This window comes from Schistosoma haematobium, chromosome 7 (genome assembly GCF_000699445.3).
Source record: "Schistosoma haematobium chromosome 7, whole genome shotgun sequence".
In the NCBI taxonomy this organism is placed as follows: domain Eukaryota; kingdom Metazoa; phylum Platyhelminthes; class Trematoda; order Strigeidida; family Schistosomatidae; genus Schistosoma; species Schistosoma haematobium.
Window position 1 is genome coordinate 19,203,925 of NC_067202.1, and position 26,400 is coordinate 19,230,324.

Below are 26,400 nucleotides of genomic sequence, written 5' to 3' on the forward strand. Positions count from 1 at the left end.
ATTGACATATTTATACATAAGAGGATGATTAAGGATGAATAAATGTATCATTGTGTATCATGGTGCCGAAGCAATAGCAATCAAACGTCTAAAACCAGATCTATGTATACAAAAAGAGATAATAATAAATGTTTCTTTACCCTGGTAACAATAACCCCCACCCTTTCTATTCATTTGCTCCTATTTATTTATTTATTGCGTCATTATTGCAATTCTTTCTGAAGTTTAAATTACATCATACACCACTGATTGATTTAAATTCATATTTTCTTTATTACCATTAATCTATTTTCATGAGTTCTAATCACTATTTCAATGTTCTGGAACTTTCCCTCTCAAACTTTATTTGTTCGAGACAAAATTATATGAACTTATCAACTCTATCGGAATCTTTGCTACACCATGATACACATTTATTCATCCTTAATTATCCTCTTATGTATAAATATGTCAATATCTGTAATAATGTTGAATTTCAAATATTTTAGGTTGTAAGCAGCTGATGAGAACCTGACGAAATAAAATGAATCCATTCATTATTCTGCACCAATCTTTGTTCTTGCTCTCTTCAAGATAATAAAGGGAACTATGTGTATGATTGATTACATCCTGACGACTATAATGAATGATAACTGTTGGAAACTATTTCTGGACTAATAGGATATATGTATATATATTCTTTTATTGTATAATTGTTATGTAATTAAACTATGTATATTCATAGTCCTCTTATTCTAAGCTTTATTTTGACTCATAGATGATTATTATACGATTTACCATTCTTGAGTTATGCCCTGTCTATTCATTACAGTCTCGCACATTCATATCCACTTTTGGCTTGATCTTGTATAAATGTGTATTTTCTATTTTATGATACGATGTGGTCTGTTTGATTGGTATATAAACCCAGTTATGTTTGAAATACATGATTCATATCATGAAGGCTGAGATCGGTGTTCTGGACTCAACAGGTAGGCAGGGTTAGTCAGGAAGATGGACCAATAAAGACAAGTTTATGCATCATTGATCTGGTCGATAATCCACTATTCTCTAATTGGCGGTATCGTTGATAGCGTATAAAGCTACAAGTTATAACATTGATAACTTGTAAATAACTTTTACTTTTTCTTCTTTTTTTTCCAAGTTATTTAATCAGAAATTATTTCACATGATCCATAATTATTTGGAATTTCTAAATGATTCGTCTAAACAAATAAATGTCTCATCTGTCATTAAAAATTAATAAATAATACAGGAAATTGTATGTTTAGTAAACTAAAGATATCTCTAGGTTCTATGGAAATTGACATTAGATTATGTTGTGTACAACTGATGAGTCAGTCAGTCAGTCAACAACGTAGAACTTCGTACGTACATACATCAGTTCGAGTTGCCATAACATATTAACCCAAAAGATACAATTGTCGATTCATATGTATAAAAATGCCAATTTTTTTTCTTAGAATAATTCTAGTTGATGATGATGATTATTATTATGAACCATCAACAACATGGCGCCAATTGATTCCGTATGAAACTCAGTTGCTTTTTATTATGAAGATAATCAAATAAGTTTTACAATAAGTATTGATTGTTCAATTTAACAATCAGGTGATTGTAAGATGATATATTTCTAACTGAAATCAACTATATTCTAATTATAATTGTGTAATGATTAGATTTTAGACATGAATTAGCAATAGAATCAAGAATACTCATTTCATTTCAGTTTTATTAGCGATTTATGGATGAACCAATCAGATTTGGAATAATAGGTGTTGAATTTTGGCGCGGAATTCATTCATCCATTTGGTGAAAGAGCATTTTTGTATTTTTAACTGATGTCAGTTCGTGATAAAAACTCTAAATCTAATTCCTGACCTTAACCATCAAATATAATTTATAGTTCTAACTCCTCACATTGGTTTATAACCCTCAATTAACTCTAGTTACTAGGTGAGTATTACCAAGGCCACTTTAACGTCACTCAAGGGTCGTCCATAAACTATAGTCTCATGTATTTCTGTACTTGTAAGCTAGATATACCTGTATCTTCGTATTGATACTCATAATGGGCTTCTGACCCAGTATCCGAAGGTCTACATTTTCAAACAATATCCGATTAACCTTACGCTTATGATAATCACTAACATGCAACAGGGTTTGATAATTATTCTTCATCTGTGGATTGATATTTTGTGATCATAAAATCTTGGCTCATGATAAACATACGCAAACTGTTAGATTTAGGTAGAGTTTTGTTTTCTGAGCTAGATAGTTTGTTCGTTGAGCTTTGATTGGTCTTCTGAACAACATTATGATCACAAACTTCAGATAGAAATGAAGTGTCCGAATTCCTTCATATATAACTCAAAACTTATCCTGTAAACGTTGATCTTGATTGGTTACTGTCAACAATGAATGAAAAATGAAAGCTCTATGAAGAAGCCATCCAGATCAGTGGACGAAATTCCACCTTAATCACCCACCCTTAGCTACAAATCTTCTGCACCATCTAAAAATTGTGAGGTTGGAAACAGAAGTGTTATATTCTATGATTTGGTGCAATTATTATGAATGCCCAGAACCACTAACTAACCTAGATATGTGGAGAAAAAAACTTAGGACTGAGCAGGAAGGTTTTTTTGCTAAGTACTTAATATATATGTCCGCGACTCATCCTTGTACATAGGGGGCTCGGATACCCGCAACAAGAATGTATTGTATCAAACCTATAACGTTGATTAAGACGATTATTGTATGAATTTGACTGTGGACTGACGAATAATTCGCTTGCAGTTGTCTGTCCACCTTTGTATCTTACATGTTGTGTGATATTGAGATACAATGTTACTTATCTGTTTTCTCTGAATAACGAGTTGAGACAAGGTACGATAATTTCTGAATACGGCTGTTCTGTCAGGTGCATAAGTAGGAAATGAAAAACATAGTGATGTAATTATATCAGTACTTGATATTCATACATAGTTTATAACTCATGCTGCATTGTGGTGTATGCTAACTATGTTGATGGATATAAGTAGTATGTAGCACCAATCATTAATGAAATGCTTGCTAACAGAAGGTTGAATTGACAAGAACAGTAAAGAAAACAGAGAATATTGAGATAAAAACAGAATTGAAACGTGTAAACGACAACTGAAGGAAGATATGAAAATAATGTACTTAATGTACGGTTTTCATATTTTACCATGGTTTTGTGTAATTTTGTATTGAACAATGAAATGGCTAGCCTCATTTAAGTTTTCGTTTACTATAGCATAACCTAGATTTCTGCTCAGATCAAAATCACTATTCTGTGAGTTGACAGCATAGATTTCCAATAGGTCTGCTTATAAATTCATTTCGCTAGTAAAGGATGTTTCCATAGATCTTGTTCTATGAGCAAATAGTTGTTTGTTTCGATCAAGATCAAGTAGTGAAATACATGATTTGTTCAAGGTATCAAAGGTGGTGTTTGGAATTAAACAGTGGGTATGACAGCACTTCAAAAGTTACTTATTAAGATACAAAAATTTGTTCAGTTATTTCTTAATTTATGCACGCTTATGTCATGAAATGAAGACATTTAAGGAAATATGTGGAACGGATAGATGTTTGTTCCTAGTGAGGTACCCATCAGCAGTGGACAACTGCGATGCAACATGAAATTGATTTGAGGGCCTACAGGTTTGTGCTAAGCATGGTGCTTCAAAATCAATTAGACAATATTCAGTCATCGAATATCACTCGATATTATGGAGGGATCATCTAACTCCCTCACTGCTAGTGTGATACTTTTCTTAGGCCACGACATCGTTAAGTTTCTGGAACGGAGGTCTCTAAGGATGCTGGTCCAGTTTTAACGATTAGGTTGACTAATATTTTAGCTAAGATCTGGGAGTTAGACGTTATTCCATCTGACTGGTCGCAATTACTTATCGTCCCAATATATAAGAAAGGGTCGAAATGATCCTGTGACAACCAGAGAGGGATAAGTTTAACTAATATAGCATCTAAAATACTATCCTCAATAATTATCGGGTGCCTAACAAAGACTTGTGAACTGCAAACACGAGAAAATAAGGCTAGCTTCAGCCCTGATCATAGCTACATCGACCACATATTCACCATTCCTCAGACGATGATAGTTTTCCTTGACTTAAAAGCAGCGTTCGACTCTGTAGACCGAGAGGTTCTATGGTAGTACCTGTCACTGAAAGGCATACCTCAGAAAAACACAAACCTTTGAGAGCTTTTTACTCGAACACTACCAGTTGTGTCAGAGCTTATGGCGAACTGCCATCTGGTTTTGCAACCTCAAGTGATGTCTGGCAAGGCTACTCACTATCTCCATTGTCGGTCAATTTCATCATAAACCTATTGCCGTAAATAATGTTCTCGTCGTTTGGATTTTCAGGAATTGAACTCCTAGCAGAAGGTCCCCTTATCGATTTAGAATACGCAGATGAGATAGTCCTATTTGGTGAAGACGCTGATAAAATGCAGTGTTTTGGTAGCACTGAGCAACAATGCCAGGACGATCGGGATGCGTTTCTTCCTCTCTAAATGCAAGTCGTTGCTTCAGGACTGGCATGCGTGAACACCAGGAATAAGGATAGGTAGTGAAGTAGTCGAACGCGTCGACAACCTCACTTATCCTGGAAGTCTGATCAACCATAATGGATTGGTGTCTGACAAAATCTCTGCATGGATTTTGTCAACTTACGTCTCCTGTGCCGAAGGCAAGATATTCGCCTACCAGTTAAAAATTTGTTCTGTTCTAGTTTACGACTGAAAACGTGGTCACCAAGGGTAGAGGATATTCGAAAGTTAGCAGTATTTGACCACAGATGTTTAAGAATTATTGCCAACATCTGTTGAGATCACCGGGTGAGTAATAGTGAAGTTATACGCAGGGTATTAGGGAATGATGGTAAATCAGTTGATAAGGTTGTGAATCTTCATTGACTGAGATGGTTGGGCCACGTATTACGTATGCCCGGACACAGTTTACCATGACGCGCAATGCTGACTAGTGTTGGAAGTTAGGAGCGGCCAAACCAAAACGTGGCATCAGTGCTTGAAGTCACTAACTTCTAGTCTGAGCCATGTTGGTAGATGCGGACTACTTGGTTGGGGTCTGCACGACTATCGTAATCAATGGTCAAGGCTCTGGGTGACATGGCTCAGAATCGACCGCAATGTCGTAGATGTATACACACTCTGTCTTTCCTTAAAATACGAGATTAAAATCGCTTCATATCTTTCTTTCTATCAACTAATTCTTTCTTCCAGTACTATATCCTTATACAAAATCTTTCCTTTATATACTACTGCCATTGAATTGACTACTTCTATCAATTCGTTGTTCATCTTGTTGTGCAAGTGGAATCACTTAATTTCTCACGGTATATCATGTTTAATATAGTGTCCATCAAGAAGGAGAATAAATTGACGACTATGGCATTTAAAATCAATATAGGTCGTGAGCTTTTAACGAAGATACGTGTGTACATTTGAAGGTTTACATAAATAATTACTTCGTGAAAACAAATCTAAAGAGAAAGATTTCCTGTAGGGTTTTGAATTAGACCGCCTAGTAACATACACCAAAACTCAATATTACTAACCGCATAATCCAACTACTACTCAACAATAATCCTATAAGAATAAATGAAACCCAATTTTAAAATTATACTCTCATTTTCTGTTTTCATATATGTAAAAGAAAACACAGACAGAAATACTGAGTATCCATTCACCCAACGATAGACCATTGGAACATCTCATTTGTACTATAAATAGATTATGGGAGCAATTACAGTCAAATAAGTGTTTGTATTTATGTTGAAATCTTATTAGCTACTATCCCTAACAGACCTAATGGAATTTTAAGGATAAATGAGGTGATTGAAAAACACACGCACACACATACAACTAATCCATTTGCAATACATCGAGAAAGTTATTACATTAACAACTGTCAAGATTGCACACTAAAGTTCACTAAAAAGAAAGTAATGGCCACATTCATTGAACAATAAAAAAAGAACAGAAAACAACTAACATATTTGTGTGCAACTGTAATTTCTGGTTTACTTTTAAAATTATGATCATCATTATTAGCATTAGAATTATATAAAGCCAGATGAAACAAAAGATACATAGTTAGTTAGCTAGTTAGAATTAAATTTATTATCATTGTGGCTGCAGTTGTCATCGTTGTTAGGGCTTCAATCTCTTAATTACTTTGAATAGAAAAAACAAACGAGCATTGGCGATGACGATAACAATAACCAACAAAATTCAGTCAAAAGAACAATATCAAGTTTATATGCATATTGTGTGGAAAAGGGTGAGAAAGGTCTGGGCTGATTGATAGTAGTATTAGTAGTGGTCATCATGGTGTACACACAAAATACATTTCACATGCAATTTTGTTACCTTTAAAAATAACTTTAAGGCAACGAGAAAAAAAGTGAAGAGAATGAATGAGCAGGAATTAAAATTTCATCAGAAGTAGCAATATGAAGCAATTGCTATGCGGGAGAGATCGATTCACATAATATGAAACAAACGAGGAGTACAACATAGAACACCAACAACAACAACAACAAAAACACCAACAAGAACAACGTAATTGCTGCTTGAACTGACTTTAAACAATGAAAAAACAAAAACAAAATATATGTATATATAAACAAACAAGCGAATAGTGTGTTTGTTTTTCAGGTAGAAAATAAATGTTATTACAATTTGAAAAATAAACAGAGAGAAACAAGTGTATAGGCAGATAGATAGAAAAAGAAAGAAAGAATACAACGTAAATAGAGTAAGCAAAACTGTAGAAGAAACTTTGGAACAGTGAGTTCTCTCTCTAAAAAAAGAGAAAAATAATAATAATAATGACCATGAAAAAGAGTGAATCAATTGCATTTCCCTAAATAAGTCACAGCTCATCATCACATTATTGTTAGTATCCCCATATGATGATGATGATGATTAAAATAGTTTTCTTCTTCTTCTCCTTCTTCGTCTTCTATAAACTTACTAAATTCACAGAATTAGAAGAATACACACGCATAAACACTAGGTAGTTGTAAAATCTGTAGTAAAAAGAGAAGAGACGAAATTAAAAGCAGTTATTCAAAATAAAGCTTATCAGTAAATATACACAGAGAGAGACAAAACATATCATTGACAAAGGGTTATTATCATCAAGTCATACTCACACTAATTACGATCTGATCTATGATGGTTAAATGAAGACTATCTGATGAAGGTTCTTAAGATAAATACGACCTGTGGTTGAAGACATTGAACGATACGGATCAAAATCGGTCACAATAGACCAGATATATATATTGTTTATCTTGTGTTGTAGTATTTTTTTAAGCATACACTTTATCATTCTATCTTCCTGAACTATATTCTAAATATGTAATGCTTTTCAAAACCATTGATACTAATATTAGTTCCACTTCTTTGCTATTTTCTTCATGTCGTGTTGATGTAATATGGTCACTCGGAAAAACGCATATTTTCGACATGCTCTACATTGATTATGACTGATTAACAATGGTTACGAAAGTCTAGTGATGGTTTGTTCAATAATAAATTCACTTATCAATTGTTAGGTTATTTCGCTCTACTTCGATTGGAAGCAAATGGCTGGTACTATCATATAAAACGGTATAACTCACAGTTGAGTACATTAACTTTTTAATTCGTATATCGGGTAAAATTATATACCGTTATCCTTAATGCTGCTCATTATTATTAGTTTTATTTGAACACATAAATATTGGTACAAGGGGGAACCAAATACATATGCGCTACACAATAACAATGAGGCCAGTAGAAGTTATCATTGATATATATGAGGGTTGTGATATTGTCAGGGTGCCCAAATCGAAGCAGATAATTTCTTAGGGGACCGCACCCCAAACTTTTGACCTAATGGTTTGACCCACAAGGCAGTGGATCAACGTCAGGAGATGCAGTCCCATGGTAGTCGGTGACCAACAATAAGCCCATACATACACCATTTCTTCCCTCAGGATCCTAAAGCCCATGCGCATCATTGGTTTGGAATGAGGGTTTTCCAGCTCCTCTAAGTAAATCCTCCATATCCACCAACTCGATTTGCATGATGACCATTCGCTTTTCGTCCTTTCAATTTCGTAAACAACAACCTGGGCACGAGAAGGCAGTGATTAGGACAGTGGTTATATATACTTGGCCATGTGAAAGCATTTTGGAAGAGAGCGCAAACTTTTCCCACTCTCGGAGGTATCAGGGTATTTGGGGATAATAATAAGTTTGTTATCATTATTTCAACAAAAACATTCATTCAATTCAGTAAACGATTGTTTATATAATTTAGTTAACTCTTCATTATTACTGATCCATTTAGAACTTTGATATACCAGTATTAATTTAAATGATTATTTGGATATTTACGTTAATTAGTAAATGAACAGTAGTAACCAATATCAAATTGTTAAATAGCTGATATAGATTAAATTCTATGGGTAATAATTACAATAAGACTTAGGTTAAATAAAACAAAGTATTGTTATAATCTAACTGATTAATGTATTAAACTTTCAAATATTAAATGATAGATTTAAACCTTGTTTAGTAATAGTTCCATTTTGATAACCGGATACTATATAACTTATATGTAGAGGGACTTGAACTTGAGTACATATAATTATGTATTTCTTAAATTTAACATGACGATGCATTTTAGCTTTGATTCAAGGTAGTTGAAAGAAATCATTAAGAAAACCTATAATTTGAAATTATGTTAGTTGATATCAAAAAGCATCCATTATTATATAATCAATCCGCGCGAAGGATTCGAACCCAGAGCCCTCGGTCTCGCATGCGAACGCTTAAACTCTAAACCACTGAGCCGGTATTCGACGGTGTTAGTGTCTTACTTTAACTAATCCATGATATTGCGTGTCCTTCAACCATTGTCTTCAGTCAGTAACGGTTGAACTCTACCACTGGTCACAGCTTCACATTAGAACTCCGGAAAATCCATCTTGAAACCAGTCACTGATGAGCACATGATAAATATCAGTATAGGGTTATAGAATAAGTAAGCAAATATGAAACAGAAAATACTCAACAATACACAAATAAGAATATAGACTAACTACTTACAGTTTAAGCTTTGTTGTGCAAAAAATCGAACATCCTGATCAAAATCATAATCTATGACTTTTTTTAAAACCGGTATCACATCATTTTGAATAGTTCTACATGACAAAGAATGGTGAGGAAGAAAGAAGGAGAAAATACACACATAATGAATACATTGATTAAAGAATAATAACTAGAAAAGTTGTCATTGATTAACCATTGATAAGTGACCGATCATAATACACAGTCGATACATTTTGAAATCATCTAAAAAAGATGAACGCTTTACATTCAAACTATTAAAAATATTAAGGAAACACAATTTACTGAAATAACACAGCGAAACAGATACACTCTAAAATCAAACATTTTGAACACAGAATGAACAAACAAAAATGGCATTTTTACATTTTCGTGGTGCAGTTTGAACTAAAACAGATTATTATGTTACACTGGAAACCCTACATATTTAGTCTTATCAGGTGAATGGTTATGCGATGGGCGGTTATGAACCATATTTACAGAGAAAGAGCGAGTGCAATTACCCGACTGTACGAATTAAATTCAATGGTGAGAGAGAAACAGAGCATTCATGTGTCAAGAAATGATACTTCAATAAAGAAAAAAAAATTGTGCATTTAGTATTTAAATAATCCTGAAAGACAATAATCAAATGAGAGAGGAGTTCGATTACAAATGAGATCTTAATATCGATATCACGATTTACTAGGCACATGAAAATGGTAACTTAAAGTAAAAACAAATCTAATGCTTTGGGAATAATCCCCTCAACAGATAGGAGATAGTATGGCACTTAAAAAACTCACTTTTTATCCAGAGAACCGGAGATTACGTGGAGGGCTTGTGTTGCACAAATTCGTACATTTGGCACTACATCCTCCAATAGGAAACGTAATAACTGAGCTACACACCCGGTCAAATAAACATTTGGTATTTGTGGTGGTGCTTGGCAGCCTTTAGGAACTGTTGTAACATTTACATTATCTGAATTTGTGAGGTTCTTCGATGTTTTTGATGACAAATAAGCATAGATGTTACGGGAAGCAGGAAAGAGAATTCCTGCGCTAGGATCATCACCTAGGGCACTGTAAGGAGGTTCATCCAAGATACCAGGGCCCCAAACAGCCTATAAACGTATCCAGAAAAAGATAATACCGTTTGTAATTCAAATGAGAAAATTAGTCATTCATGAAAAGTGATTAAAAAGCATAATGATGAATGGAAGCTTAGGATTTAGGAAATGATACTATTACATAATTGACAGTTATGAACTTAGATCAAATTTCACACGATTAAGAACCACTAGTATTTAGGTTTCTCGTGTAGATGGATAATTTTTATGGTGAAGTATGTATCAGGTTTATTAAAATGATAGGAGAAACATAAAGTGATAGATGACATAGAATATAAATTTGTCAACTAATAAATATTTAGAACATCAAATAATCGATATAAGCTCTTATATTAACTGTATTCAAAAGACAACTATCAAGCGAATGGATTTTCACTCTAGTAAAACAACCTTTATATGTAATAAATTATGAGGTATAATATTAGACATGATTCCACGTAAATTAACAAGTAAACGAATAAAATGATAATAATTTTCTAAAGTAACTCAAACAACAATGAAATCAGGACCTGACAATCAGTTTAATTGTTGTCAGTGAACAACAAAGAGTTCTACACCATCCAGTAAGGGGCAACAGATAACTATCTAAACAGATAAAGTATATTTATTTGATCATTTCCTGGATTATATTTTAATCTAATCCGGTACTAGACATTATTTATTTATTTATAAATATTGGTACAAAGGGGCACCGAATGCATACGCGCCACACAAGTTACTTGATTTGTGTGTGGGCTGTGATATTGTCCGAGTGCCTAAACCGAAGCAAGTGGTTTTCTTAGAGGGACACCACAGCACAAACCTGGTGATGGGAGTATACGCGTGGCCATGTGAGATCATTTTGAGAGGGAGAACTGACTCGTCCCACCCTCAGTCGTAACAAGGCATTCAGGGGGCCAGTCACTATAAGCATTTAAAAATGGGCGATTAGTATTGTTTAAATTTCTAAAAGTTTACACAATTATTTAAAAATTTACCATTTCCAATCAAGACTTTATAATTAACATGGAGACCGGTTATTTAGTGATTAAATCCTAACCTCAGTATATATATTTTTAATCATAAAAAACAGTTCAAAATGAACTGTTACACAAATATACTCGTTTTTTTGGTGGATAAAACGTCATTTTCTTCCCCGTAAAAGTAGATGAACTTAAATAGATGTTAGAAAATTCTATTTTATCAGAAGGGGTTTTGTGAAGATTTCATAAATTTCACTGAATGAAATTATGACCCAATTGAAGTTAGACCACCATGGAAAACCTGGAAGCGCCGGACGGCCGTTTCGTCCTAGTATGGGACTCCTCAGCAGTGCGCATCCACGATCCTGCACTCCGCGAGATTCGAACCCAGGAACTAAGGGTTTCGCGCCAGGCGCTTAACCGACTAGACCACTGTAATTTTTTAATTAATCTTAGATTGTTTTTTTTCTGTCTTTCTCACTTATATTCACAGATTATATAATCTTCACTGTATTTATTTCTTCACAATTTAATTGGTTCAACTTTATATGAAGTATACTGTTGATGCTTTATTAAACCTAAAATGTTGAGGTACTATATATGTAATGTAAATGAATCTTATTCAATATGTACAGTTGAAAATTAAACTACAAATTTAAACATGTTCATAAAATGACGATGACACTGTAAAAAACTATATATATAAACATATATTTGGGAACAGTTCGGTAAATCTTACTTGTACTACGTTAATGTATATTTGACGAAGATGATAATTTGTATCTACGGCAAGAGCTTTAAGGCCACCTGCAGCAGCTTGTGTAGTTAAAGCATTGACTGGATTAACAGCAGAAGTATTTGATGTAGTTGAAAGACCGGAAGTATTTGCTTGATCTAACACTTGAGCATTTGTTGAACTAGGAAGATTACCAGTGGAAGTATTTGATGCATTTGTTCCACTAGTTGGATTAGTTACATTAGATGAAGCACTGTTTGGATTAGAAGTTATACTACCTGAACCAGAGTTTGTAGTCGCTTTAGATCCTACTCCACTGAATGCTTTTTTGCAAGCTCCCGGACATGCTACTAATAAACGAGCAAGACTACGACAAGCACATTCACGAACGCACCACGCCGGATCTCGTAACCATGCAAGATTTGCAGGTAGAACAGTTTCCTGTAAACAATTTTCCGGCTAAAATATAAATAATAAAAATGAATAAAAAGTTAGTCGGAAGAAATCTAACTAAATGAAATTAGTACACAGTTGAACTTATCTAATCACTGAATTTTTCTAACATTACTGCATTACGAGACAAGTGCCAACATAGAATCTTGAAGTTAAAACGAAAAGAGGAAGATCAAGGAACATATTGCATCGGGATCGTAAGCTGACATTACAAGAATGAATAGCAACTGGAAAGGATTGCTCAGGATAGAGTTCGATGGACAATGCCGGTGGGTGGCCTGTGCTCCTCCACAATGGGTAACAAGTGTAAGTAGTAATTACTGACTTGGTTTTTGATGGGGTTTTGTTCTCTGAGTTGGATGGTTTGGTCGTGGGGCATTGATCGTTCTTCTGAACGACATCATCAACACAAACTTTAGATAGAAGTGAATTGTTCGGATCTCTACATGCTTCACTTATACCTGAAGTTTGTGCTGATGATGTCGTTCAGAAGAACGATGAAAGCTCCACAACCAAACCATCCAACTCAGAGAACAAAACCCCATCAAAATCATCCACCTGAGCTACAAATCTCCACCATCTCACTGTCTTGCTTTAATAAAAATAGAGGATCGAGTAGGATGAATAATCTACCAAATACAAATCAATGTGTTTGACATCATTTTACACGATGTACATACGAATAAGATGAGGAAGATTTTGAAATTCTAAGATAAATTTGGATTATACTCAGTGAAACTATTTATTTATTTATTTGAACACATACATATTGGTACAAAAGTGCGCCAAATATATATGCGCCACACAAAACAATGAGAATTTAAAGAGAAGGAAAAAGAAAAAAGGTAAGGAGGGTAAAAAAAGAGAACAATAACGAAGAGATTGGTGTAAGGTAGTGTAATAATAATAGTGGTAATAATGGGGGAACGGAAAGGTACAATCAGAAAAAACCCTTCAGTTAAGGAAGATACAACCATTTTTTCTTATGAAGAAAGTAAAAGATTACAGCAGGATCGCCACTGGCCTCTATTCTGAGCCATATCTGATAACATCTCTAGCCATTGAGTTATCATATCACAACTCAATGAAACTACAAGATAGTAAGTAAATGAAAAAAAATCACAATGCAATGATGGTAATACCATTGACTAGTAATGTAACAGAGATTAGGTCGCCACGATCATACAGAATCTACAAAATAGAACTACTCGTTCGCTCCCCATTAATAACTCTCTAGTTAAGTATACAACAATGTACAATAAAAAGGAAACTAAGAAAATTTATTTTTGTAGCTTTGGTTGACGATGATATAATGTAGGATGTCATTTTTCGGAAATTTTGGTACATTGGCAAGGATAATTCTAACGATAATTTTGATAGTGTCTACAATAACTCAACTCTCTTCTAACACTATTATCTACTAAAGAATGAGTATTTCAGAGCGTCAGATTCAACTTTACTCGAGTGTGTGTGTTCAAGATTCTTAAGAATATTATGGAAACCCTTTTAAAACAACAAATTGATTCAAATGACAAAGAATATCTGATACAAAAACACAAATTATCCACACAAAAAAATCTTACCAACTTATCATATAAACAAGGTACTGATTGAACAACACCAAGACGAACACGCCAATTTTTATCTTGCCAAAGACGAAGTAGACTTGGTAATAAGGTCAACTGAATCTCGTTAGCAGGCATTAAAGCTACTAATTCAGAAAAATGCTCGAATACATATTGTTTGGACTAAAAAATAAATACATTAAAATGATACAACCGTTAAATGAATAAAATATTTCAACGGCATAAAAAACATTAAATTTAACCAAAGGAATATTGGACAGTTTCAGTAGTGTCTCAATTTAGGATGCCTAAGCTATTATTAATAAACATATGATTAATAATGACTGAACGTCAAAGGATTTCACGAAGTCGTCGGAAATTCAGTCGTATGGTGTGAGACAGGTATTATGAATAGCAATGGATGGTAAATGAGTGATCAAAAAGTATGGAGCTAGCCAAAAGAATTGAAGACCCCAGGTTTGATTACTGAAAGGGTCATAAGTGCGAAATGGCTGAGGAGTTCCATACTAGAATATAACTAGCCTCTTGAAGTCTGAACACAAGCTGTACTTAAACTATGGGCTAAATAAAACTGAAGTATCAATTTTAGATCGAAATAATTTGCTTAAAAAGGAATATTACTGTCTGTAGGACAGTGACGTAGTAAACTCCTATCACAACACTAAATATTGTCACAGGTATTAAAGAAATATATTTAACCAGATAAAAAGCATTCAGAAAATATATCATGAACTGGTAAAGAAGCATCGCCACGAATCTTATACGATTTGATGATAGACTACTTTGAACACCATGAAGTTGTAATTAGAAGCATCGGATATATTAATGGATGCTGACTTAGCTTTTTAATTATTTCTGTCAACACAACTTCAAATGTCCAATTGATGAAATAAGGCTATTTGAAGAACGAAACGGACATATTAACCAATCATAAGTTCAACTGATTGAGAAATCATCCTAGTTAACGTTTTTATAAACTAACGTGGAAGATGTAGGACTGAATGCTTCTCAAATCTAATAACCTAATAAAGTTGAAAAAACTTTAATTTATATAGAAGTCATTAGTCCGTTTGTTATGACACCCAAACACCCCGGTAAGGCCGAGGGTGGCAAGAGCCAGCTTCCCCTCTTGAAACGCTCTCAAATGGCCACACGTATACAGCCACTCCAAGGGAAGTCCTACTCACTGCCTTCACGTGCCCAGGGTGTTATTTACGAAATTGAGAGGACGGAAAGCAAATGTCCGACACTTTAACCAGGTTCCTGGATATGGAGGATCCACCTAGGGGAGTTGGAAAACCCTCATTCCAAACCAACGATGTACATGGGCTCCATGATCCTGAGGGAACAAATGGTGTATGTATGAGCCTATTGTTGGTCACCGACTACTATGGGATTGCATCTCCTGACGTTGCTGCACTGCCTTGTGGGTCAAACAATTAGGTCGAAAGTTCGGGGTGTGGCCCCCTAAGAAAACTACCTGCTTCGGTCTGCGCATCCAGGTAGTATCATCGCCATCACACAAATCAAGTGACTTATGTGGCGCATATGTATTCGGTGGCCCAATATTTATGTGTTCAAATAAATAAATAAAATGATACGAAAAATGGTTTCCTTGTCCTCAGTGACTGGATTTGCAAACATCCTTAAAGTGGAAATTTATTAAAATATGCTTAGATAAAAAAATTACTAACAACAGTCTCTCACTAACCTGTGAACTTGTATCATTTAAAAATGCTAAAATATGCTGTACCAAAGGTAGACAATCTTCTCGACGAATAGATGGTAACAAACCAACAGCACATCGAACCAATTCAGAACGTACTCGTTCTTCACGTTCCATGGATAAATGTTCACGTAAACGCGGTAACAAAATGGTAACAAGAATATCTTTGGGGCTTGCAAGGCAGAAATCTATGAGAAAATGGTGAAGATGAAATCATTTGAACCACTGTAATATTTAGAGTAAGTTAACTTAAGACGATACATAGTTTGTCCAATAAATTGTGGATTAAAGGCATAAATGCTTCATTTAAAAACTAGCGACATCATTATTAAACTCTTTAAAATACCTCCCCCCGTTTGTGACAATATACTTTCATCATCTCTGTATCCATTGTTTGTAATATCTTCGAAAGTCCTCAGGCGTCAGTTCCTTGAGTGGAATCATTTTTTTCACGTTTTCTCCTCAACCAAAAATGTTGTACTGGATTAGTATACACAGAATGATTTCTCACGTTTACTTTATCAGCAATCATAAGGACAAACTGAGTGAAGGATCGAGAAGCACAAAATGTGATAGCCTATTTTAATCATAAATTTCTTAGATAGATGAATATAGGTTGGATTGCATCTTGTTGACTTACTACAGAGTGCAAAAATGTTTATAAAACGTTTATTTTATTTAAACACATAAACATTGATACAAGGAGGCACCAAGTAGATATGCGCCACATAAATCATTCGATTTGTGTGAGGGCTATGATACTGCCCGGGTGCCCAGACCGAAGCAGGTTAAACGATTATCATTAGAAATGTTAAATTGAGTCTGGCAATTCCAGAAACAACATCTAATAGAAAACATGCATGTTGTCACGTATCAGTTACATATTAGTATTTAAAGCCTAATGCAAGAAAGAATGAAAAAGACTTCAGTTGTTTTTGCAAAAACCATTTCCCAGAGAGAAAAAATCTTTTGAACTAACAAAAAAGATAAACAAATTACTTAATTATTTTAAGAAAGCATTAAGATATCTCTTCAGTTTTATAGCTGATTTTGTCAACGCAATGTATGAAGTCAACAAAACTAATGAACAATCTAATGATATCAAGTTACTGAATCGGTTGTTAGTTAAATGATTGATGTTTGTTGGTTGAAAACAAACGATAAGAAGCCTTGAACTTTTTTTATAATCCGCTTTACTTGAGATTCATTATCGAAGACAATGTGTATCTAAACAATTTGCAGAGGAAAGATGCTGTTTGAGGGGTTTGAACAGTTGTCAAGCAATGTTAAAATGGAATCTGATTAATTGTAATAAAGTATGAATGAAATATTTTAAAACTACTGATCGTATTTAGAGCAAAACATTAACTGAAATCCTGAGAACTAATACAACTAAAGTAATATTAGTTTCTATGCATACATTGTTTTTTCGTCAAGGCAGAATTTATCTGTTTCCATTAGTTATACAGTATTCTAACATCTATGTTTTGATACAGGTATCGTTTACATTACAAAAATACTTTGGGAACAGTTGGAAGTCACTTATCAACAATATAAGGTCTAGCACAAGTACACATCCGTTCAAGTTCATACAATTCATTTCAAGAAATTAACAAGACGAAAAATTAAAGCAGTTAAAATAACGGTGTCAATGATGATGAATGGCTAAACACAATACATTATTATTATTATCAGCTTTATTCAATATTATATTTTTGGTAAAATATAGAATTCTCAGCGCAAAGTATTTCAACAAGTTTCCGTTTCTTTCTTCTTGATCGGTCCTTGCGATAAATATTGAGTGATCGTCAGTTAGATGTTAGCAGTTCAGTAAATGAATATCTGAATAATGTGCATTCTTTTCGTTGTATATTGCCAGCAACCACATTGTCTCTTATTGAGTTTTTTGTAACTTTGACAACGAAAGATTGTACACTTTTCAGAAACGCAGAAGAATAGGTTATGCGAAATATAGACACAATGATACATTAAAACAAACAAAAATAGATAACTTGTTGAAATATCTAGATGACAGGAACAGGTAGCCCAGATGCTCAAGCAGGCCGCCCTGTATAAGTTGAAGAATAAAGAGATATGCAAAAAAACATACCTTTCAGTTGACCAGCACTGATTCTACGCGTTTCTACTTCATTATCTTCTAGAAGATTTAACATAGTCTGATGCAATGATCGATTGGCTCCGCCATGATTACAAACTAAAGTTTGAAGATTTGTGATAACTGATGCCATCGCCCGCCTCACATCTCTATAAAACATAAATAATAGTGTTGCATGAAAAAGTAGTTTTTTGGGAAATTTCGAAAAAAATCATAATGAAACTGATTACAATGATGCAATTATTAGTCTCTGATTTGTCTTACGACATTATCATCATTTCAACATCTATACTAAATTACTGAACTAGAATGTTAAATCCGATAATAAGAAGTAATATCGTATAAAACCTTGTCGTAGCAATAAATTTGATGAAACTCCTTTTTCATTACACAACAGATCTAAAATTTATTTACTCTGAAGTGACTTACACGAAGGCACAGAATGTCAAAAATACAATTTTCTACTTATTGAGATATTGCTATCGTTGACTGACTTGAATAGTAAGAACTTTCACAAGCCGAAAACTGGTTCTATCAATTGCTTTAAATAATCAGAAAGAATTATGAATAATCTATATAATGAATGAGTTGTACAAATGAATATGTAGACTAACACTTGAAATCGATAAAAATGGCCAAACATACAGATAATTCCCTACCTGAATTAGTCATCAGGATATTCCAACTATTACATTTCTCAGTTTAAAAGATGAATTGATCTTGACTAAATCACCATTAGAGAATGTATGCATTGGATGGCTGTTTCATCCTAGTATAGAGAACCCCAGGAACTTTGGTTTTGTGTACGAACCCTTAACCTTCAGATCACTGAAACGGGATCCAAAGGTTCTAATATCTAACTTCTTACTTGGCTTCCTCTTTTTCTGAATAATTTTTATTACCATTATCATATCATTACTATGATAACATTTCACTTATTATGTATTATATTCATACAACTTTATCCTTATTACTATCAGTACAATTTTAATTAGTCTGGTATTTCTCCTACCATTTATTATGTCCACATGATTTATCAAGTTATATTGATTGTAACTCGATCCATTATAAGGAATTTTCCTACCCCTTTCTTAATTGACCTTTAAATAAATGGTATAAGTTACATATATATTGGCGATAACCAACGCAAAGGTTTACTACCGTAACAGATAACATTAGCTGATTCACTTACTTATGTATGGCTTATTTTGATAATTGTGGACTTACAACAGTAAAGTATGACAACGATTATGGGAACAAGTAATCGTTCAAATAATCATTGTTTATGATTTGTTACACGAATTTCACACAAACTAATGTCAATAAATAGTTGATTACAGCTTCGTGATCTGAATTTCATATTTTTTTATGTCAGTCACTCAGTTACAACGCAGGACCAGGCACATATATGCATCGGTCCAAGTTGCCACAGCTCATTAGCACAACAAGATGAACGACACCGAACCTATAGAAGTAGGTACTTTAATGGTGGCAATATATAAAAGAAAGATTGCATATACGGATATAGTACAGGAAGAAAGAATTAGTTGGTAGAAAGATATAAAGCAATTTTAATCTCACGGGTTAAGGGAAGACAAAGAGTGAGTGTACTTTATCATGTAAATTTGTAGAGCTATGTAACCGAGTAATCTGCTTACATGGTCAGGTATTCAAATTGCTATCACCTTTAACGCAATGTTGCTTATTGTTATACAATACATATAACTAATAGCCTGATGTATGGATCCTTATTAAGTTATTAGATCATCTAAAAATATGCGAAAAAAACTCATTACCTGCTAGGATCCCCAGCAAGTTTGTCAATACATGGTCTGATAGTTGAGTCAAACTCTGCTGCATCCGTAACCATCCGTCCCAATTCCACTAACGGTGGTAAACAGGCTGCTCGAACAACACGTTGATTATCAGAAACCAAACTGAAATATACAAACAAAGAACAATTGCTATTAATAAAATTTGAGAATATTCAAACTTTACAAATCGACAAAAGTATTAACACAAATAGTTTTTGAGAAAATAAATATCTTAACACAATGTGAACAACCGACATGTGTCTGTAGTTTCAACAGTGTACAAATTCGTTTTACTCGACACAGAAATAGATGAAACGTAAAAGGAAAGAGAAACACTGTACCCTTTTGTCTGCTTAAGGAAGTTACAATATATCAATCAATGATTATCGAATTGCATATTTTCCACTGACAGGTCAAATACATGAAACGATTCATATGAATAACATGGAATAGATGGCAAATTTAAATAAAATTCACATAGTCAATATGGTATGCAAAGATCACGTGTTTGTTTTCAATATTGAGTCGGGTCACTTATTTCTATAAATTAAAGAATCATTAAAATCTACCCGGAATGCGAAAGTATTTACAAAGATGCCAATGACTAAGTATGAGACTTCTTGATACTCATAGCTCAGAATACCTACGTCTCAAAAATGTTAAGTTTAACTGGAAAAAAACTATTTCTAACGGTTAACAGCAACTACTCAACTCCCGAAAACCATCGACTGTACTTAACAGTTTACTAATATCAAGTGTGAGTTTAATGAAATATGATTTATAGACTTAAATGAACATTGAGCTAGATGCAGTAGAGACCAATGAAATTCTAATATTTCTTTAAACTTTTAAACCAGATAGATCGGTCGAATCGGTAAATTAAAGTACTTAGTACAAGTACAAAAACATGGGTTGCATTTTCAGACAAACAAATGAAAAAGGTATTCAAACTAAACAGCAAGCAATATAGATTATAATTCAGCTTAATATAATCCCCTGAAAATAACTTATTTACGTAAAGAAATATTGGAAATGAATCAAGATTTAAGGATTATTTATTTCAATGGTTAAAATCATGAGTCGGTTGAAGCTAAACCACCATGGAAAATCTGGAAGCACTGGACGGCCGTTTCGTCCTATTGTAGGACTCCTCAGCAGTTTGCATCCACGACCTCGCCCCCTGCTCGATTCGAACCCAGGACCTACTGGTTTCGCGCGCGAGCACTTAACCACTAGACCACTGAGCCGAAATCCGACTGTGGTAATATCTAACTTCAACTAATCCACGAAATTGAGCGATACATCCATCATTGTCTTCAGTGAGTTACTATTTCACAACAGACCAGGTTGAACTCCATTGGTCACTAGATCTCACTAGAACTCCAGGATATACTTCGTGAAGCCAGTCACTATTTATTTGAACACAAATATTGGTAAAAAGGGTCATCGAATACATATGCGCCACATAGGTCACTTAATTTGTGTGATCGCTATGATACTACCCGGGTGTGCAGACCGAAGCAGGTAGTTTTCTTAGAGGGCTACACTCGGAACCTTCGACCTAAAGGTCTATTCCACAAGGCAGTGGAGCAACGTCAGGAGATGCAATCCCATAGTAGTCGGTGACCAACAATAGGCTCATACATACACCATTTGTTCCCTCAGGATCATGGAGCCCATGTACATCGTTGGTTTGGAATGAGGGTTTTCCAACTCCCCTAGGTGGATCCTTCATATCCAGCAACCCGCTTAAAGCGCCGGACATTTGCTTCTCGTTCACTCAATTTCGTAAACAACAGCAATGTCGCGAGAAGGCAGTGATCTTACAACTAGTAAAACACTGAAAGCTAGACAAAGTTTTCTTGTTATAAAGAACAGAAAAGAATAACTTGCCGATACTTTATTTTCTCTCAAAAAAAGCTAACTGATGATTTGATTTGATTCTACATCATTTGGTACATCATAATTAACTTAAAAGTGAGTTAAGAATGAATTATTTTAAGACTTGACTAAGTTTTTTAAAAATGTAAGATGGAAAATTATTTCACATAGAACATTTACAATTGAAAGTGAATAACGTCACTCAAAATATATGTGTAACAATTGTTAGGTCGTGAGAAAAAGTTATAAACATGTACATATATACAACACCTTTTAGTAACCGAACAAGTTAACTTCGCGGTTAAAGTAATTTTTTAAAATAAAACTTATAGGCGCACATCTGTTAAAAAAATATATAACAACACACTGACAAACCTTGCAAGCAGCAGACTTAGTTCTGATTTTAAATCTGGACCGAAAAGTTTTGCAAGTGGAACAAGTTGTTGAACAGCAGCAGCCCGAACTAAAGGGACTTCATCTTCACTATCAGCCAAATGGAAAAGTCGGCTGAAATTATGCAATACATAAAAAGTGAAAGTAAAACTTGCAAAATTAAATCTATATACTAGAAATATGTCAATGTTAAGTGAACTCTAATGATTTTGTAAATCCATCACATATCAACTAAAATGTATGCAGCATCAAATTGTTAAAATTACTTAAATTCCATAGAATATAGAACTACCCTTTTAAATACAAAACCTTTAGATCATAAAAACAAAGATATAACAAGACAGCAACCAGACACAGAATGGAACTAATGGTCAGGGGTTTCACCCAGTGGATTTCATATTTCCCCAACTTGAGTCGGAACAACTGGATATTTAGTGATTTCATATGATGAGTGTTCCATAAAATCAAAAGCACGAAACTGTACTAAGCTATCGGTTGATATTAGTTAGAGTAATTATGTACAAGTTTGTGGACAGAACTATAAGCCGGTTGTGCAAAACACTGAGATTCACATGGCAGTAGGATGTTGATCTTCATTCAGAAAGCAAGTGTATAAAACACATAGAGGTCAGAACGCAGGAGACAATACCATTCGAAAAAAATCCTGAACCAAAAATCAATACAAAACGAAAATTGAATGACTTACTACTTAAAATCCACTTGATTTCGTGCTGAGACCATTGGATAACAGGCAATAATTAGTTTTGTAACCACTTTTCTTGAAGCACAATAAAGATCCTCTGAAAAATTAGTACAAATATACACTACTGTTAAGAAACATGCTAACTAACGAGGAACCCAGGATTTTAAAAAAACAACCTTGGAGAAGTATGCAGTACGTCTATGGCAGAAACTATCATAAGACTACAAATCAATTTTTTAACAGGATATTATACTCCGGTTTAACTCATCTCTTTAATAAATTTTTATGTACTTAACCTGTTTCATTTATTGTTTAAGATGGGTAGCGATGTTATTTGGCTATTTAAACCTCAGTATATGCAATAAGTTTCGAGCATGCAAACTTCGTTGGAAATGAAATGCCTGGATCAGAGACTCATTATAAACGAATATACAATTTGGTCTAAACAAGTGTTGTTTATAATAGATAAGAATTTTTTGAGAAACAACTCGTCTATAATACTCTATGGGAACTTTCTTTAGCTACTTACAAAGGAAAACAGAGCAAAGAATTTATCTGTACACAATCAAACGTTAATAATTTGTTGAAACAACCTGACTAGTTTGCTATAAGATGAGACCGTAAACTTATACTAAGTCTACATTAGTATCAGTTGACAAATCATTCAAGAATAACTGTACAAATGTAAAAGCTGACACACTGAAAAACCGAAATTGTCATAAACAACCAAGACCACTCAATAATTTTGTTTGTACCGGAGAATTTATTGACTCAGATTACAGCTATAGTTAGATCAGTCATACCGCGTGGGAAGTTTTATTCATCCAAACAAGTTTTATAGTTGTGTGATTGCAAAAGTCTATTCTATAACTTTTTTTCAAAACCATGTCAACCTGACTTTCAAATGAGCACTTATCATGCTCATTCATGTTCGAGGAGTATAACATAAAATCAAGATCATCACTAAGCAATATATCTTCAGGAAAACTGTCTATTAGTTCGAAATCACGACATAAGCTGAAGCAGTTAGACCTCAGACAATCCTAAAGAAAAGTTAAGCAGACAACATTTAACTCAAAATGAATGATGAAAACAGGAGTCGAATAATCAACGTCGTCGACTGTCCAATTTCAAAAGTCAAAAGGTTCTCTGAATATTAAAGCAGAAACTCAATGAATTAACATGTCACCTGACCAATGAATATAATATCCACCTTTGCAAAACAGTTGGAAAAAATACGCTGCTAGCTTAAAGCATATATATTAACTGCCAATAAGATGAACTTGCTAATTTATTAACAACTCGAATAGATATGAAACGAATGACAATAGTCTTATGTTTGTAGTGATTGTTATATATTACAAATTGGATTTTTGTAGATGAACAAGGCAAAATGTAGTAAAAGATAAGAACTGCGTTGTAATTTACGAAACTATGGCAAAACGTTTTAAGAACCGGTCAGGCAGAAGGTTCTAAATGTTGGCAGAGTATCAGGTGGGAGGACAACATATAGGAGGCTAGAACTAGATGTGATGCTTCGAAGCCAAACTGACGACACGTTGATTTTCAGTTGAGTTGCATTTCCGTGCAAGTGTATTTATAAAGAATGACAGCGTTACGAATAAGGCATATGAACTCACCTTCAATGATGTGACGGATAATTGGGGTAAACGTGCTATCCACAACATCATTTGGAAGCTTTGGAAGGAGTGCTATTAAAGAATTACAAGCAGCTTCAGCTACAACAACTTCCTCGATGGAATATATGATATTTGCCAGGATGGGCTATGAAAAGAGAAATATCACGGATATATTAAAACGATGGTAAAAAATTACATTTGCACTAAATAGAGAATTAGTTGAGCGATTTTTAGAAAACCGGAAAACCATTCATTCTAACACAGAATTTGAAACATCCTTTAACACTAATCTTCGTTCAACTACAGTATTTCTCCGACAGATTGATGTCGGCTCTGGAATATGGCTTCAGAGAGGCGAATCCTTCAAGTGTAAGTAAAAGAAACTAGGCCTTAACCACCACAAATATGGTATACTTTAAGAACTGAGTTGTTTTATTGAGGATTCAACAAGTACACATGCAACTTACCACAATTAAATATATGTGTTCAGCACCACCAACTAGATCGCCAAAGGAACTCAGCTTTTGAGCTATAACCATGAGAATTTCATCGTCGCCAGCATCAATAGCGTTGGAAACAACTTCTACAAATAAATAAAAATATTGTCATTCGTAGGACATGATACGATATCTCTTGTAGAGCTTTTAAGAGCTTGACTCACCCGAGATTGTAGGTATGAGTTTTTCACGTGTATCCACCGGACCCAGACTACTGGCTAGTGTGGGTAAAGTGTGAAATACTCGAAGTTTTTCCTAATGAACTAGTCTTGATTCGATCAAACTACTTACAGATGTTTCCAAGTTCTCATATTCTGCATCAGAAGCATTGGAAGGTGCCGTTGAGTTATCAAACCTTAGGGTTTTTAAAGTTTGTAGCACAGCTTCTAAGACCGACATTTGTACATTATTATCGCCACAACGCCTAGACAAAATAGGCGGACTAGTGTCTAGGCCTTGAAGATTGAACAATGTATATGAGGTTAAGCTGAACAACGGTCAACACCTAAGAGGTGCTTAGCCAATTTCATCTCGTTAACCAAATAATGCTAATTTCCGTATTTTAATTCTGGGAATTTTGATCTATCCATATAAGCTACTAAATCAAAGATCGACTCTCCATGATCTAACCTTCACAATTGAAATGAATATATCAAGTGCAAGAATTGTGTAGCGGAAATATATTCCCAAAATAAATAATTCTGTATGTCCTCAACATTGATGCTGACCCAATTAGTTTTACTCAACACACCCTAGCTGAAGGCGATCGATCACGCATCTGCATCAGCTCACGAGTGGATACGCCGTGCTACTCATCCCTTGTAACTCCTAGCTGGCTTAGACCAAACGCTTTTCGACGGCTTTCTAAGTGCGTCTTTGAGCCCCTTCGCTTCTGACTTCTGATTTGACTGTGTTGGCATCCCTCAGTTATAAAGAAGAGACGTATGGAGGCGGTGTCAATTTCCGAATACCTGTAGCATCTTTAACCATAATGTCAAAAGTCGATACTTAGTGGGAATTGCAAAGGTTTTTATCAGTTATGAAGGGCAGTTAGTTCAATATAGTAAAGTATGAGAAAAGGACCAGTTTTTTAATTTTAAAATGATGACCAGACTGAGGGACGAGTCACATAGGGTTTGCTACGTGAGAGCTCGAAAATATTGTGACCTAAAATTCGAGGACCCTGAAAGTTTTTTGAATTACTTGGTTGAGGCTTGTAACGAGGACGTCCGTATTAGCACTATCATGGTCATGTTATCTAGATCGAATATGCAATCATTTCAAGTCACAAAGGAAATTATATTCCACTAGTTACCTAGCCCTAACATACAACTTCTTAGGTTTCATTGATCAATAGTCACTGCTGTTGTCTGTTTGTTCCCCCATTTCACGTATCGTTTGCAATTCTTGTTATTGGCTATAAAACGTTGTTCAAGTTGTCACTTTCATTACAAGTACGAAAACATATGAAACACCTGTGGTGTCTTATGGACTAGATCAAGAGTTACCTGATCGAACTTTGGTAAGACGGATGTCGTATAATGAAGTATAGATTTCTGGCGTTCCTGTGAAGTCCTCCAT

The 26,400-nt window shown here is 34.3% G+C and overlaps 1 protein-coding gene across 1 annotated transcript; it reads right to left on the reverse strand.

The window, feature by feature from the left end:
* Positions 1 to 5,929: 5,929 nt before the first annotated feature.
* Positions 5,930 to 26,400, reverse strand: MS3_00011205 (uncharacterized protein; the record flags this gene model as incomplete). Its single annotated transcript, XM_051219610.1, has 15 exons — positions 5,930 to 7,109; positions 9,181 to 9,275; positions 9,987 to 10,306; positions 12,014 to 12,469; positions 14,047 to 14,211; positions 15,761 to 15,963; positions 17,886 to 18,040; positions 19,688 to 19,828; positions 21,962 to 22,093; positions 22,686 to 22,779; positions 24,323 to 24,467; positions 24,790 to 24,905; positions 24,984 to 25,074; positions 25,111 to 25,274; positions 26,328 to 26,400. 15 exons carry the CDS (start codon positions 26,398 to 26,400, stop codon positions 7,093 to 7,095), a joined length of 2,367 nt encoding a protein of 788 aa, XP_051064610.1. The 3' UTR covers positions 5,930 to 7,092.